This window comes from Rhopalosiphum maidis, chromosome 3 (genome assembly GCF_003676215.2).
Source record: "Rhopalosiphum maidis isolate BTI-1 chromosome 3, ASM367621v3, whole genome shotgun sequence".
In the NCBI taxonomy this organism is placed as follows: domain Eukaryota; kingdom Metazoa; phylum Arthropoda; class Insecta; order Hemiptera; family Aphididae; genus Rhopalosiphum; species Rhopalosiphum maidis.
Genome location: NC_040879.1, coordinates 37,253,586 through 37,267,856, shown reverse-complemented (window position 1 = coordinate 37,267,856; position 14,271 = coordinate 37,253,586). Strand labels below are relative to the sequence as shown.

Here is a 14,271-nt window from a genome sequence, read left to right as displayed (position 1 = left end):
CACATAAACTTGTTATTAGACTCTTTGCATCGTTACTTAAATTGTTGAATATAGTTTTCCCCGTGTGATGGTGGGAGTTTCTTGAATTTTGTTAAAAACGTATATGACGGTTTAATGTATTTACCTGTTCTTCTGTCCATTATTTCTATAGCATTTAGTGTGTTGTTTTGTATAGATTTTATTAAAATTTGTCTAATGTATAATTTATAGATAGGTAATATATTTGTATGTTTGAATAATTCATCTGACGGGTATTTTAATGGCAAGGAGTACGCTACTTTTACTATCATTTGTTGGGTTATATGTAATGTATTTATGTCTGTTCTATTAGAGCCTCCCCAACATGTTATATCGTATAGTAGTATTGAATTACATAATGCCATGTATATTTGTCTTATGATTGATTTATTAAGAAATCGAATTTTGTATAATAAAGCAGTTAAGCTCCTTATTTTATTTTTTATACTTTAGATAATAGGTACTTACTTCAAATTAATAATAATTAGGGCTGGGATTATGATGCAAAGGCATCTTTTTTTCTGATGTTTTGAAACGCTGATCCGTAAGTATAAAATATGTTTTGGTGATATTGATTATTTCAAAGTATTTTTATTTTGCATTTTTTGACGTTTTTAGTGCATTTTCTTGGTTTTTAGAGTATTTTTCATAATTTCTTCGTAAAATGAATGAAAACTGTTGTAATTCACAAGAAACTTTTGGCAAACTGCTGACGGTACGAATAATAAATTATACATAGTATCATATATTCATATATTTCATCATAGCTAAGCTTTTCTCAGAAAATTATCATCGTTATATACCTATTATGAATTATTATTTTTATTACACCACACATATATACATAGGCATTTTTTTAAATTATTATTTTAGAATGAATGATTAAGAAAACAGAAGCATAAAAAAACTAAATAAGTAACAACGTATAATAAACAAAAAAAATACATTACTGTAGTCTAATTTAAAATATTTTTTCCAATTTTTAAGCTATAATAAATATAATTTAAATGCATTTTTTGAGTTTTTTAAGTCATTTTTGCGGTTTTTTAGGGCATTAAAACCCCAGCTTTAATAATAATGCAGTGATACAAAATAATATAATTACCTTTTACCTATATACCAGATATCTACATGAAAAATGAAACATACAATTATTATTTATAATACCACCAATAATTTTTATAATAGGTACATATAATATCATATAACACAATTATTATATTAAATCAATTTCAACAAATATATTTATAAACTCTAGGATAATATCAGAAACGGCCTAGGCATGAATGTTTCTATCTCAGGCTAAAAAGCCAACCACACACAAAGTCAGAAAATATTCAAATGGATGCCTAACTTAGATTAAAATAAAGTGTATCTATGAAGTGTGATTACTTATGGCTCATAAGTCATAATAATACCTGTGCAGATATGGGATGTGATTACTTAATCATAGTAAATAAATGAGTTATTATAATAAAAAATATATTTATAAAGACATATTATATTATTTATATTATTATAGCAGATACTAATGTTGGTTTTTTAATAGTATAGTGAGTAATGGACTAGAACACTAAGTAATGTTTGGCTTATAGGAAAGTTTAAGTTTCTTGTTTGACCTATAACAGGTTTTAGAAATACATTTATTTATCTGTTATACCTTGAAATACCCCACCTAATATAGATACTTGTAAAATTTTTAGTATGGAATATATCATTATACCTACATAGTATTAAACACACTACCATATCCACATATTTTACTTCAGAAGTAAACAATTTTAAGTTCATAAAAAAAGTTATTTAACTATTAAAATGTTCTTAAACGATTAGATACCTACCTAAGTAATATAACAATAACATAATAGTAGATAGAAAAATTTAAACACCTTACATATATTGGTAAGTATAGTAAGCTATTTATTTATTATTTTAAAATACCTACACGGCGTGTACTAACTGTACTCGAGTATTTTATAACGCTATACATTGATAAACACATGAATAATGTAACTTCAATACGGAATAGGTACTTAACAGATAAGAAAAATTAAATTGAAAATACAATTTTCCTACTTTTTTTTTTAAGAAAAACTTATTTTAAAATGTGACCAAATTGGTGTACACCTACTTTAAGTATTTTCTCGATCTTAAAATACAATTCTTAATGAAAAATAGACTTTTTCATTGCGCTCACTGTATTGAAAAATATTATCCACGGTTCTTTTTAGTACTATTGACAGCAGCATTATCTATGCAAGGTATCATTGTATCTATATTAATATTGTTTTATTAAATCAACCATTAAAAAATATATATTAGATAGGTAATACAATTAATATTAAGTAAAAACAAAAAAATTTCTATTTAATCATAATATCATTATGAAAATCATACATTATAACCCTAACATCTGAAGATTGAACTATATAATTACTATAATATAATTCAATCGTTCTGCACAATTATATTCACCGAGCCTTCGACAACTTACCTACCGTAATGGATTAATGATTTAAATGTTATGGGTATTATGATAGCACCGTGCCAACTCGCGATAGCACAGATATTATGTACGATAGACGTAAAACGTAAACAGTAAATACAAACTTTCTGTGATAACTGATAAAGTGATGACGAGATTCTCGTTCCGGGACGCGCAGTTAGTACGCGATCGCGTACTTTTTTTTTTTTTCATTAATATTTATCGCTTAATCGTAACGATGATTTGAATAAACTTTGATCTCCGAGTTTGAAACAAAACGGTAATTACCGGTTGTCGGCATTATCTATCGTCCCGTGGGTATATATATATTTATGTGTGTGTTCGTAAATATTATTTCAAATGTCCGGGACACGGTATTTCACAGAAATCGTATTTGTACGGGAACTGGATGTGGTTTGAAACAAGTGAAATAATAATTGTCATTCTATTAATCAACTTGCTACAACGATGGCGAAAGCCATAATGAACGACGAATGGAGAACTTTGTATTTGGCTCGAGCACTATATGATGCAGTCGAGGATTGTAATATTCAGTATGTACTGTTTGTTTAAAAATAATAAGATTCTTTTGAAAAATTTGAATTTGACTAATGTGTGTATGTAATTAAATTGTATTATATCAACATCTCTATTGTCAAATTGCGTAGACCTTTGATTGTGCAACATTTAGTTTATATTAACTGAATAAACTGTTCAACTACAGACTTCTATGTACATATTTGTGGAATGTGGTGTTTATCATTTAAATTATTATTCTTGTTTAGGCAAGTCAATACTTTGTTATCTCAGAATAAAGCCAGTCCTAATATCCTGATTCCGGAAGAAGGGATGACAGCATTTCATTTAGCTGCAGGGCATGAAAACTTGGCATTCGGAAAAGTAGCGACCTCATTATTTTTACACAATGGTGGTGATCCTAATGTACTTTGTGAAGGAAATCGCACAGTTCTTCATATTGCTGTTGCATGGAATCGTTCACAGGTTGTTGGAATTTTGCTCAAAAGTCCTTACATTATACCCAATCCGTACATAAAAGATGAAGACAATCTCAATGTATTTAATTATGCTGTGAAATTTAGTGCATGGGAATCACTTGCAACTCTCCAATCTTATATGAAACGTTCAAACTACACGAGTAAGTACAAAATATGGGTTTTGCATAGCTTATGAGATTAAATAGTTATAAATAATTAAGACCACATTTTATGATGTTTAATATTAATTGTTGTATTAAAAAGTGTCCATTCCTATGTTTTTATACGGAAAATCATGACAATATTATTATTAAAATCATGTTTTTTTCCTTAGGTAATTTAAAGAAACAAATCTCCAATATAATGCAATCAAAACATATTAAAGAAAATTGTAATCCTACAAAAGCACAGAATACTGAAACATCGATTGGTGCCGAATCAACATTTGATAAGTCTAATGGACTACATACAAGCAGTGGATATCTTAATAGTGGTGAAAGTCTAGATAGCATTTCCAAATCGACAACATTTGATTCAGTTAGTCAAAAAAATAATAATATCGACGAATGCATATTAACTTCAACAGCTTATTCTTTTGACGATATTTTAAATAAAAATGTTTCATCAGACCATCATTTTACTCGATTACACAAAAATAGCATTCCATCAAAAATGTATTATGACGGATCCATGTTGAGTTCAATCAAATACGTATCAGATGAATTTGAAAGCATAGAAAACATTAGTTTTCCATCTAGTAATTTACTTAGCGATTCTGAATTATTTGAACTTGATGAGGTTGAATTAGAAGAAAAAAATATTTTTAGCCAGATAGAAAGTTCATCTTTTAGTGACAGCGACTTGATGTCAGATATATCTGGATTATCTAGTTGTTTGAGTTCTGATGATTTTTATACATGTCCAGATACAAATTCTGAACGACTAGTTCTTAATAATGTTACTTGTAATACTGACATTGAATTGGAAGATGTTACAAAAAGCTTATCAATGACAAGTATTTATAATTCAATAAGGTACTATATTTATTATCTATTATTACTTTTAGAGCTATGATTTTGTAGAGCACATCGCACTTTTTTTTTAAACTTATTATAAAAATCTGGCTTCTTTAACATAAAGTTCGAATTAGGGACTAACAATTCTAACAAAGTAATAAATATATTGGTCTTACAATGATGAGTTACTCACAGCTATTAATTAATTTTTACTGAAACCCAAAATATCTAGAAAACATAAGTACAATTTTTTTTATACACATTTAAAATTTGTCTAATTTGACAAAATTTATTTTAAACAAAGAATAATGGTGCTTGTTATTTTGTTGTAATTCAAAAATATTAATCATTGGAACTTGAAACTTTTATGTAAACATATTCATGTATTAGTATATTATACATTGTATGTTTTTGATTAATAGTATTATTTAATCATTTTCAAAGGTTGTGTAATTACATTCATAGCTCTAATTATTATAAATTATTTTAATGTTTCCATGAGTTAATTTAAAAAAATCTTTAAAGATAATAATTAATATATTTTATTACCTTTATTGTGACTATTTTTAAGAAAATTTATGATAAATTCAATATTTCTTTTGTTTTTACTTTAAAATAATACTTATTTCTACTTTAGAAATATATTTGTAGTAATGTTTTTTTACAACACATTTTATATTGTTAATTTTATATTTTATCAATTAATAATTTTTTTTTTAGTAATTCAATTTCCAAAACATCAGCTGGATTAAATAATCTAGAAGTTTCAAATATTATTAACTCTTTAGGTATGATTTATAAATATTGTTTTGACTTTATAATATTTTGTTATTTGGTTAAAGTCTATGTTAGATATTATTTTTTGATGATAATTTTACTGTTTTGCCTAGATGAGTGCAGCAGCAGTTTAATTGAAATTTCAGATTATGATACAGATTATGTCCGTGAAAGTCTTAGGGAGTACGGCCATCCTCCAGGACCAATAGTACCTAGTACAAAACGAGTTTATGTAAGAAAACTTAATCAAATATTACATAGGCAAACAGAACAGGAGCATGATGATGAGCCTATTAATAATTCATCTGGTATATTTTTAATTGTCATTGCTTATTAATACATTTATACATATGTATTACTTATTCTTTTATTTTTTGGAAGGTTCATATAGTATGCAGTTGACTAAAGTTTTAACTTATGATAAGTATGATTCATGGAAAAAAACTATAAAAAGTTGGAGTGTTCTGGAAGATACCATTGTTTGCGCTAAGAGTGGTTCTTCATTTACATATTTATTATTAGATCCACGTATTACAAACAATCTACCTGCTCGAGCTGATCAAATGAATAATCCTATTGAAATATGGCAGACATTTATTAAATCAATATTTTACATTGGTAAAGGCACAAAGTCTAGACCCAACGATCATATGAATGAAGCGTTTAAATTTTGGGTCGAAAACAAAAATCAAGATAAAAGCCGCAAAGTATGTAACATTATAAACATTATTAAAAATTGTATATTAAATATAATTATATATTGAATTTTAAATTAAAATAGACAGAATATATTTTGAGCCTATGGAAGGAAAAATTAGGAGTGGTTTGTGTACAAGCATTCCATCATTTGATGTTAAAAGAAGCACATATTCGAGAGGCAGCTATGATTGATGCTATTGGATTGGAGAAACTTACAAATGAGAAGCGTGGCACATACTACGATAACACAACTCGATGGTTGAATAGTGATCGATGTAAACTAGGCTGCCATCTTTTGTACCGTGCCATGCTTGTGTTTTTAGCTGATGGCGAACGCCAACTGCGACCAGCTGATTTGACTTAATTGTTGACATACTATTTTTACTATAGTATATTTTCAGTTTTTTTTTTAAATAATGACTATGATTTAATATCTAGATTTTTTTTTAAATAGTTGTATAGAAATTTATATTTCTGAATCTTATTATACTTTTATTAATTTATTTTTGTACCATAATAACATTATAACAATTATATTTTATACTTTTATTAAATTAACAATTGATATTGTGATAACTTAGCGTCTACAAACACTTATAATTTAATTAAATTATACTTCTGTATTTTTTTTTATTACAATACTGCATTTTTATTATGAAACTTAAGTTTTGTAAAATAAAAACATTTTTACTTGAATACTTTAGTCAGTTGATGTTATCATTACTCATTAGATGTCACTAGTTTATATACCACTATATCAGGTAAATTCATGGGCGTAACTAGAATTTCAATAAAGAGGGGAGGGGGGCAGTGGCATAGCCAAATTTAAATCATTAAAACTCAATTTTTTTTCGAAGTATTTATTATTAATATTATTTTTAAATTATTACAATGACAATCGTTTAGAGACTTCGGAAAACCTGTTTAGAATTTTCTGTTACATTACAATATGTGGTATAAGAAATATAATTTAGTTTGGAGTGCAAGGGAGGGCACTTGCCCCCCTGCTCCACCCACGCTACGCCCATGGGTAAGTTAATAATACATTGATATGTGTCAATATGTTAAGACTATGTTAGCAATATTTTTAACAAAAATAATACAAAATTATTGCAACAAATATATTATTAATTAATCAAGTAACTTTATTTATTTTAAATTGTTGGTACAATTATTTCTGTTATTATATTATTTCTATTTTTAATATTACTCATGATCATTTGTCATTTAACTTCTATCCCTTTAATGTATTATATTTTGAATTGGGTGTTACCCGTGATATTTTAATAAAATAAAATAATAAATTGAAAAATTACACTTAATCATACTATTGTACAATGATATTAATAATATAATTTTGATTTTGTGATCAAGAACTAATTATGTTTAATCATAAAAGTAAATAAACTACTACAATAAATAGTCAAAAAATAAAATACAATGGTTTTTACAAACATAAATTGTTTAAGTTTATAAGACACTAAAGTTATAATTGTTGTGTAGAGTTTCCATTGTATGTATTGTTTTCATCATCATCAGAGTTCTTAGTATTCAATGTATGGATGTTTGAAACTGATTTGTATTTTGACTTTCTACAAAAAAAAAAAAAACCTTTAATTAAAATAATACATTTAACAATATAATTAGCATTTAATTGGTGTAAATTGTAACATACTAGTTTTCTTCATAAATATACAAACTGCCTCTCATACTTGTCATAAACGTAAAGATTAGTATATACTAGTTGCCTCCTAAAAATTCTTTTACTACTTAGTGGTTACTTTTCATATAGAATTAAATAGAAGGCAGTAGCTAATAAATAACAAAAATATACCATGTAAAAAGAAAAATTTATTTTTATATATAATAATAATTTTGGTATTAGTTTATGTTTGTCCAAGTTTGTCTGATAAATTTTAATGTATTGAAAAATGAGTTTTAACGATTTTAAAAAACAAAAGAAATTACAACCTTATAAGTTATAAACCTGACTTTATTCAACATTTACGCATAACAGATCCAGAAATAAGATACATTTTATTTCTTGGTTTAAAGTGACGTTAAAGAAAGGTCCATTATTTATTAATCATATTTTATTACAATGAAATATTAAATAAGCAGAATAATCATTATTCGCAAAATGAAAATGTTGTACTGCATATTATTGGGATACAAACACAAATAAGATAGGTAGAGTTGAATAAGATTGATGGAAAATTATTGTGGCTCTATTTTTGTGACAACTCAATGGGGAAAAAACACTTAGATGGGTAATGATTTGCGATTACTTCTTAATAATTTATTCTTGATTACACATAGAAACAGTCATTATCAACAAGATGAAATAACGACTCTTAATGCCTGAATTGCCCAAGAATTTTTAAAAGTTATATTTGGCTCAATATTTTAATATTTATTTGAAAATTTGTGAAAATATATTCTGATTCTATAAATTATTTTTAATTTGTTTTTTTAGCAAACTGCTTAAACGCTTTAAACTTGGGTATAGGTATATTTTATAGCTTATGTAGTGTATATATCTTTTATATCTATACGACTATATGCCATAATATTTAGAAAATATCTTGGATATATTATTTAAATACTTCAAAGCAAATTTTGTAGTATATTAACACTTCTTCATTAAAGCTTATGAAAAAGTGATTTGTGTGTATTATATTAAAACTATATTATTATAAAACTCTGTTTTTGCGACACATGGTATATATTATATTTAAGGCTATTGATTGTTGTTTTAATACTTGAGATCACTAAATATATACATAAAACAATGTCCAAATTCAAATTTAACAACATTTTTTTTCAACTAGTTATTTGAGGAAATTAATACTAAACTGTTTTCATTTAAGACTTGTTGGAAAACAGCTTTTGTGTAGTTTAAAGACTATCTGAATAAAGATTATTGACGTTTTTAACTGTTGAAGGCTACTAGTATACATCTGTGTCAATTATGTGAATGGCCAAAACCATATCGTCAATTTAAATCAATTAGTTTAGTATATGTTAATATGAAATATGAATTTATCATGTTTATATAAATTATTGAATCAATTGAATAGATAACTATACGATTTAAGCAGTTAAAGATTTTATAAAGAAGTCTAAACAAATTTCATTATAATTATTTATAATTTATTGTCTTACTTGACAGTTTGCTTTTTATTTTTAAAATGATAATTAATCGTTCTTGGCGCTTCAACAGGTGGCGATGGTCTCACAAAACTCATTAAAAAATGCTGAATAAAATTAAACGGGTTGATAATGGTAAAATGAAGTACATTTCCAAGCCAAGATTGATAATTGAGTATGGAGTACAGCCACTGATTTGATTCTTCCTAAATTAACATCATAAATCATACAAAACAAGTTAACAATACAATTTAGATAGAGTTGCATATAAAACTGATTAATTTATAGTTCAATACAATTTAATGTGCAATGAAATCATATTTTAGTAATTATCAGTTGTCTAATGATTCATTAAATATTTAAATGTTGAATAATTCTTTCTGCAATCCAATATAAAAATAATAAAAAGTTATTAATTTTCATATTTACCTTATCTATATGTACATAAATAGTTGATGATGGACACAAATTTAATGCATCTAATGTTTGGTCAAAATCTTCATCATTAAATTGTCGATGAGCTATAAATTTTATACGTCTGAAAATGAATGTTTTACTATATAAAGTTCAATAAAACTTTAAAAAAAAAAATCAATCAATCAGGAAAATTTTCTTACCTTCTTGTTAGATTTACTTTATTTACTATATAAAATGCGATATCTCTGAATAAAGAACTTGTTTGAAATTCTTTGACTATTGTAGCATCTTTACATGGAACTTTGAATTTAATTTTTGTAGTACCATTAGATCTATAATAATTTAAACATTTCAATACATTTGCATAAATATAATACACACAAATCACTTTTTCATAAGCTTTAATGAAGAAGTGATAATACTAAAAAATTTGGTTTGAAATATTTAAATAATATATCCAAGATATTTTCTAAACATTATGGCATATAGTCGTATAGATATAAAAGTTATATACACTACATAAGCTATAAAATATACCTATACCCAAGTTTAAAAGCGTATAGGCAGTTTGTTAAAAAAAAAAAAATTAAGAATAATTTATAGAATCAGAATATATATTCACAAATTTTCAAATAAATATTAAAATATTGAGATTTTTATTAAATTTTTATTAATATCTACTGCCTATCTATAAATAATAATGTTTAGATAATATAGTAGTATAAATAAAATATAACAATTTTGTAATTGCTATAAGGATAGAAATTACTTTTTAATTTCTTCTGCAACTTTTTTGACACCAGAATTTATATTAGGACTATCAAAGACACGCAACTGAAATACAAAATAAAATTTGAAGCTATTAAAGTTGCATAATCTAAACTAAAACATGAGGAATGCTTGACATGGATAACTTTTCTCTGTGACATATTTACAGGAGAAGTGGGCTGGCAACAGTAACAATACAACCACCAGGTGATCAAATTAAATTTTTGTCTAATTACTTTATTAAATTATTTCAAATTACATAACAATAAATAAACTTGAATTGTATATAGAAAATGGTATACAATTTTATACTAAAAATTAGAATAATATCTATTAGATGACTCATAGACCAGTGGTTTACAACTGAGGTAACATGGATTAACCTTAGAGGTGATGGGATATCTCCCATTTTATATAAATCATTATTATTTTTGCTCTTGTTTTGTATATTTACCAATTTAAAATTTAAAGTGTTAACATTTATTGAACACAGCAACTTAAATATAGTGTATGCTTATTATTTTTCTGCATGCTATATTAATTTTTTTATTTTGAATAAAAGAATAATTTAAAAATATACAGTTAAGATTGTTTGTTATTTTGATGTTAAGGTGACGCAGTGTTTGATTCTAGTGATTAAAGGTTAAATAAATCAAAAAGGATTGAAAACCCCTATCATAAACAATAAGAAATTTAAATTACAAAAAAAAAAAAAATATTAATTTTAATATAGTAAATATTTTTTTGTTAGGTTACCTTGTTAGTAATATCAGTCAAATATTGTAAATATTTCTGTTTACTGTCATCAACATTGATTGTGTCTATAATTCAATGATTAAATCTGTTAATTTGAAATAAAATTTAGCAAAATATAATATAAAATATTACACAAACCAGAAATATCTTTCATAATACATTGAATAGCATTCAACAATTGCAGTTTTAAATCCAGTTGAATATCATTAGGATTTGTAAAAACTTGTTTTTTGTTTATGATATATTGTTGAGAATTATTTTTTTCTAATAAATAAATCGAAGGAACAACAACATTGTCGACTGATTGAAGAAATAAGTTAAAGAATAAATTTATTCACAGTATAATAATTGTGAAAGTTTAAAATATATATTTATTTAGTAATGTTAAATGTAAACATATTATTAGAAATATTAGTTAGAAATTAAACCATTCAAATATTTACATACCCAAGTTTAACTATATACTAATTTTAACAAGGTGTTTTTAATCAAATTATAAATATTAATGTGGCAAGAACTTAATAAATACACTATTATTGGCACTAATATTCTTATTAGTAATAACTAGACATGAAATATTTTGACTCTTTTTGTACTATTTATATTCAATATTTGTGTATAAATGTAAATGATTCATGGCCAAAGTTTATCACATATATAGTTTTGAAATTTAGCATACAGGTAATCCTATGGTTGAGAATGTGCACATTGAATCCAATTTTTTAAATTTCAATGAGGGGCTCACACTTAATACAGGATCAGCTAGTTTATAACAAACTTACTCATTATAATCATTACATTTTTTTAAAAATTATTTAACACTATAATGAGTTATTGTATGATAAATAATTATTAATCACTTAAGATCTAACCATTCATACACTTACTAAAAATTGTATGTGTTTCTACAGCAACACACAGATCAAAGAATAGCTACTACTGGTTACTAATATAAAAATGTGCTTACAATTTTAACAGTCTTATGTACCAATGTAATTTATTAATATTCTGTTCAAAAAAGTTCAGAAAATGTATTAAATAAAAAAACTAATTAGTTCAAAATTTGTTATTTGTATTTACATAAGACTCTAATATGAGAATAGGTAATTAATTAAAATACAACCACATCATCAATAATTTGTTTTGTTTGAATTGAATTTCCAGCAATTAAAAAGACTTTATACCCACATGTGTTGTCTCTATCTTTTTAATACATAACATACTAGTATTTATGTTCAGAAGTCCCAGTTTTGGGCTTTAAACTAAAATTTTAAGAGTAAATTGATCCATTGTAAAACTTAAAGGTAAGAAAATTATCTGTGGTCTTTCGTTAGAGCTTTATAATATTTTTATTTTTAAGAGAATTATGAGTATATAAAATATTAAAACTTAATAATAATTCTTATGACTCAATTAAAAATTAAAATATTCTAAAAAGCCAACGAGAGAACACAGATAATTTTCTTACCTTTAAGTTTAATAATAGATCAATTCACTTTAATATTTAAGCTAACAACACAAAACTAGAACTACTGTACTCTTAAATATTGGTATGTTTTATTTTTAAATTAGGAAGATAGAAGCAACACATATGGCGTTCTCTTAAGAATAATCTATTTTATTAATTTTTTTATAGTTAACTTGCTTTGAAATTAAAAAATAAGGTGCTCTAGATAATTTTACTATAAAATGTGTTAATAGATTAATTTACTTCATTATTAAAAATGAATATTTCTAACATAAAATTTGTGGTGTTGTATGTAAGTAAGAAATAAGATAGAGACAACACATGTACCTATTTATATTCAATGCACATTAGTACATAATAATAATAAAATATATTTTAAATAATTAAATATATTTATAAAATCTTAAATTAATTAAAAAAATATTTAGAATTAAAATAATAAAAGGATACAAATAGCTTTAAAATTTTTAAAACTTGGACTCAGTGGATCCATTTTATAACATAAAATGAGTTCATTATTCAGCGATTGAATGATATTTGTATCATCAAAAATCTTTATAAGATCATCATTTCCATTTCCTAAAAATACAAATAATAGACATAATATAATTAAAATAAATAATTGTTTTTTGTTGACATTATTGATAATGCAAGGATAATACTAGAATAAGCTAAGGTTGATATCATATAATGCAGGTACAACATTATTAATAGTATACTCGCTTAAAAATATATTTTTTTGTAAATTTATAAAGTTAATTAAATGGATTTTAAAATAATTTTTATTATTAAGAATAAACAAGGGCAATAAAAAGATATGAGCCATTATTTAAGAATAATCTTAATTAAGTAAATAATATAAAATTAAGTACTTTAAATAAAAGGCGTGAATGAATAAAAAAGTAAAATACATAAGTTGTATAAAATCAGTGTAGACGTGTAATACTCATGTACTTGTATCAATGTAAATAATGTTTATAAATACCTATATACATCAAAAGCGCGCAATTTCTGTCCATCATCTGCTGTAGTGCTGCTTTGGAATCACCTTCATACCATTTGAGTAACGACATGATTGTCAACGTTGAAAAAATTGCTGTCTGTCAACTAATTTTAATGTTTAGAATTTTACTTGTTAGGATTAGAAAAAAAAAATCAAAAATATTACCGACATTTTAACAATAGTAGTAGTAGTAGTAGTAGTAGTAGTAGTAGACATTAGTACAACCGCTACAATAATTAAATATAATATTAAGTTGGTTCTGGGTACTCACCAAACGGATTTAAAATTAGTGTCTCTTTTCGGGAACCACCACAGTAGGTAGGTAGGTATATTGGATGCACTCAGCAACGCTATGTCGCGAACATTCCCAACTACGAGTTTTTCGAGCCAAGAGAAGAACGGCGAGAGGTCTTAAAATCGTTTTACGAGATTGTCAAGCACTCTAGACTTCGATCGTCGATTTATACGTTACCTATGGTCGATTCTGATTACCTGTCAGGCACTCGGACTCTCTCGGCCATATAGTTGACTAGGGCACTAAGCCAACCCGTATAGTATTTGCGTGTATGTGTGTGTACTGTGTACAGTTTACGACGAGTGTCAGGTGGGAGTGGGCCTGGTGGGAAATCGTCATACTACCAGCAACTAATCAATCCGACGACTTATCTGTTATCACGGGTAACGGGAGCAACATCATCATTGATCTTCCGCGTAACACT

At 25.5% G+C, this 14,271-nt stretch overlaps 2 protein-coding genes across 2 annotated transcripts; one reads left to right on the top strand and one right to left on the bottom strand.

Annotated features, from left to right (window-relative positions):
• The first annotated feature begins 1,858 nt into the window (after positions 1-1,858).
• LOC113559414 lies at positions 1,859-7,359 on the top strand. The gene is made up of 8 exons (XM_026965223.1): positions 1,859-1,920; positions 2,889-3,057; positions 3,289-3,659; positions 3,833-4,532; positions 5,235-5,302; positions 5,405-5,599; positions 5,673-5,998; positions 6,073-7,359. The coding sequence occupies exons 2-8, from the start codon at positions 2,972-2,974 to the stop codon at positions 6,352-6,354; spliced, it is 2,028 nt and encodes a 675-aa protein (XP_026821024.1). The 5' UTR covers positions 1,859-1,920; positions 2,889-2,971; the 3' UTR covers positions 6,355-7,359.
• LOC113559415 (UBX domain-containing protein 4-like) lies at positions 7,357-14,199 on the bottom strand. Its single transcript, XM_026965224.1, has 10 exons — positions 13,824-14,199; positions 13,535-13,656; positions 13,000-13,128; positions 11,220-11,381; positions 11,082-11,146; positions 10,327-10,391; positions 9,758-9,889; positions 9,570-9,678; positions 9,156-9,346; positions 7,357-7,582 (listed from the first exon to the last, which is right to left on the bottom strand). Exons 2-10 carry the CDS (start codon positions 13,620-13,622, stop codon positions 7,477-7,479), a joined length of 1,047 nt encoding a protein of 348 aa, XP_026821025.1. The 5' UTR covers positions 13,623-13,656; positions 13,824-14,199; the 3' UTR covers positions 7,357-7,476.
• Between the last annotated feature and the right edge of the window lie 72 nt (positions 14,200-14,271).

What these genes read in the sequence shown, in the direction of transcription:
- LOC113559414 (XM_026965223.1), top strand. Translation starts at nt 2,972, where the DNA reads ATGGCGAAAGCCATAATGAACGACGAATGGAGAACTTTGTATTTGGCT. An exon ending in AAATATTATTAACTCTTTAG is followed by an intron (nt 5,303 to 5,404) that starts GTATGATTTATA and finishes TGTTTTGCCTAG; the next exon opens with ATGAGTGCAGCAGCAGTTTA. An exon ending in GCCTATTAATAATTCATCTG is followed by an intron (nt 5,600 to 5,672) that starts GTATATTTTTAA and finishes ATTTTTTGGAAG; the next exon opens with GTTCATATAGTATGCAGTTG.
- LOC113559415 (XM_026965224.1), bottom strand. Translation starts at nt 13,622, where the DNA reads ATGTCGTTACTCAAATGGTATGAAGGTGATTCCAAAGCAGCACTACAG. An exon ending in TGACTGATATTACTAACAAG is followed by an intron (nt 10,392 to 11,081) that starts GTAACCTAACAA and finishes TTTGTATTTCAG; the next exon opens with TTGCGTGTCTTTGATAGTCC. An exon ending in AAAGTAAATCTAACAAGAAG is followed by an intron (nt 9,679 to 9,757) that starts GTAAGAAAATTT and finishes ATTCATTTTCAG; the next exon opens with ACGTATAAAATTTATAGCTC.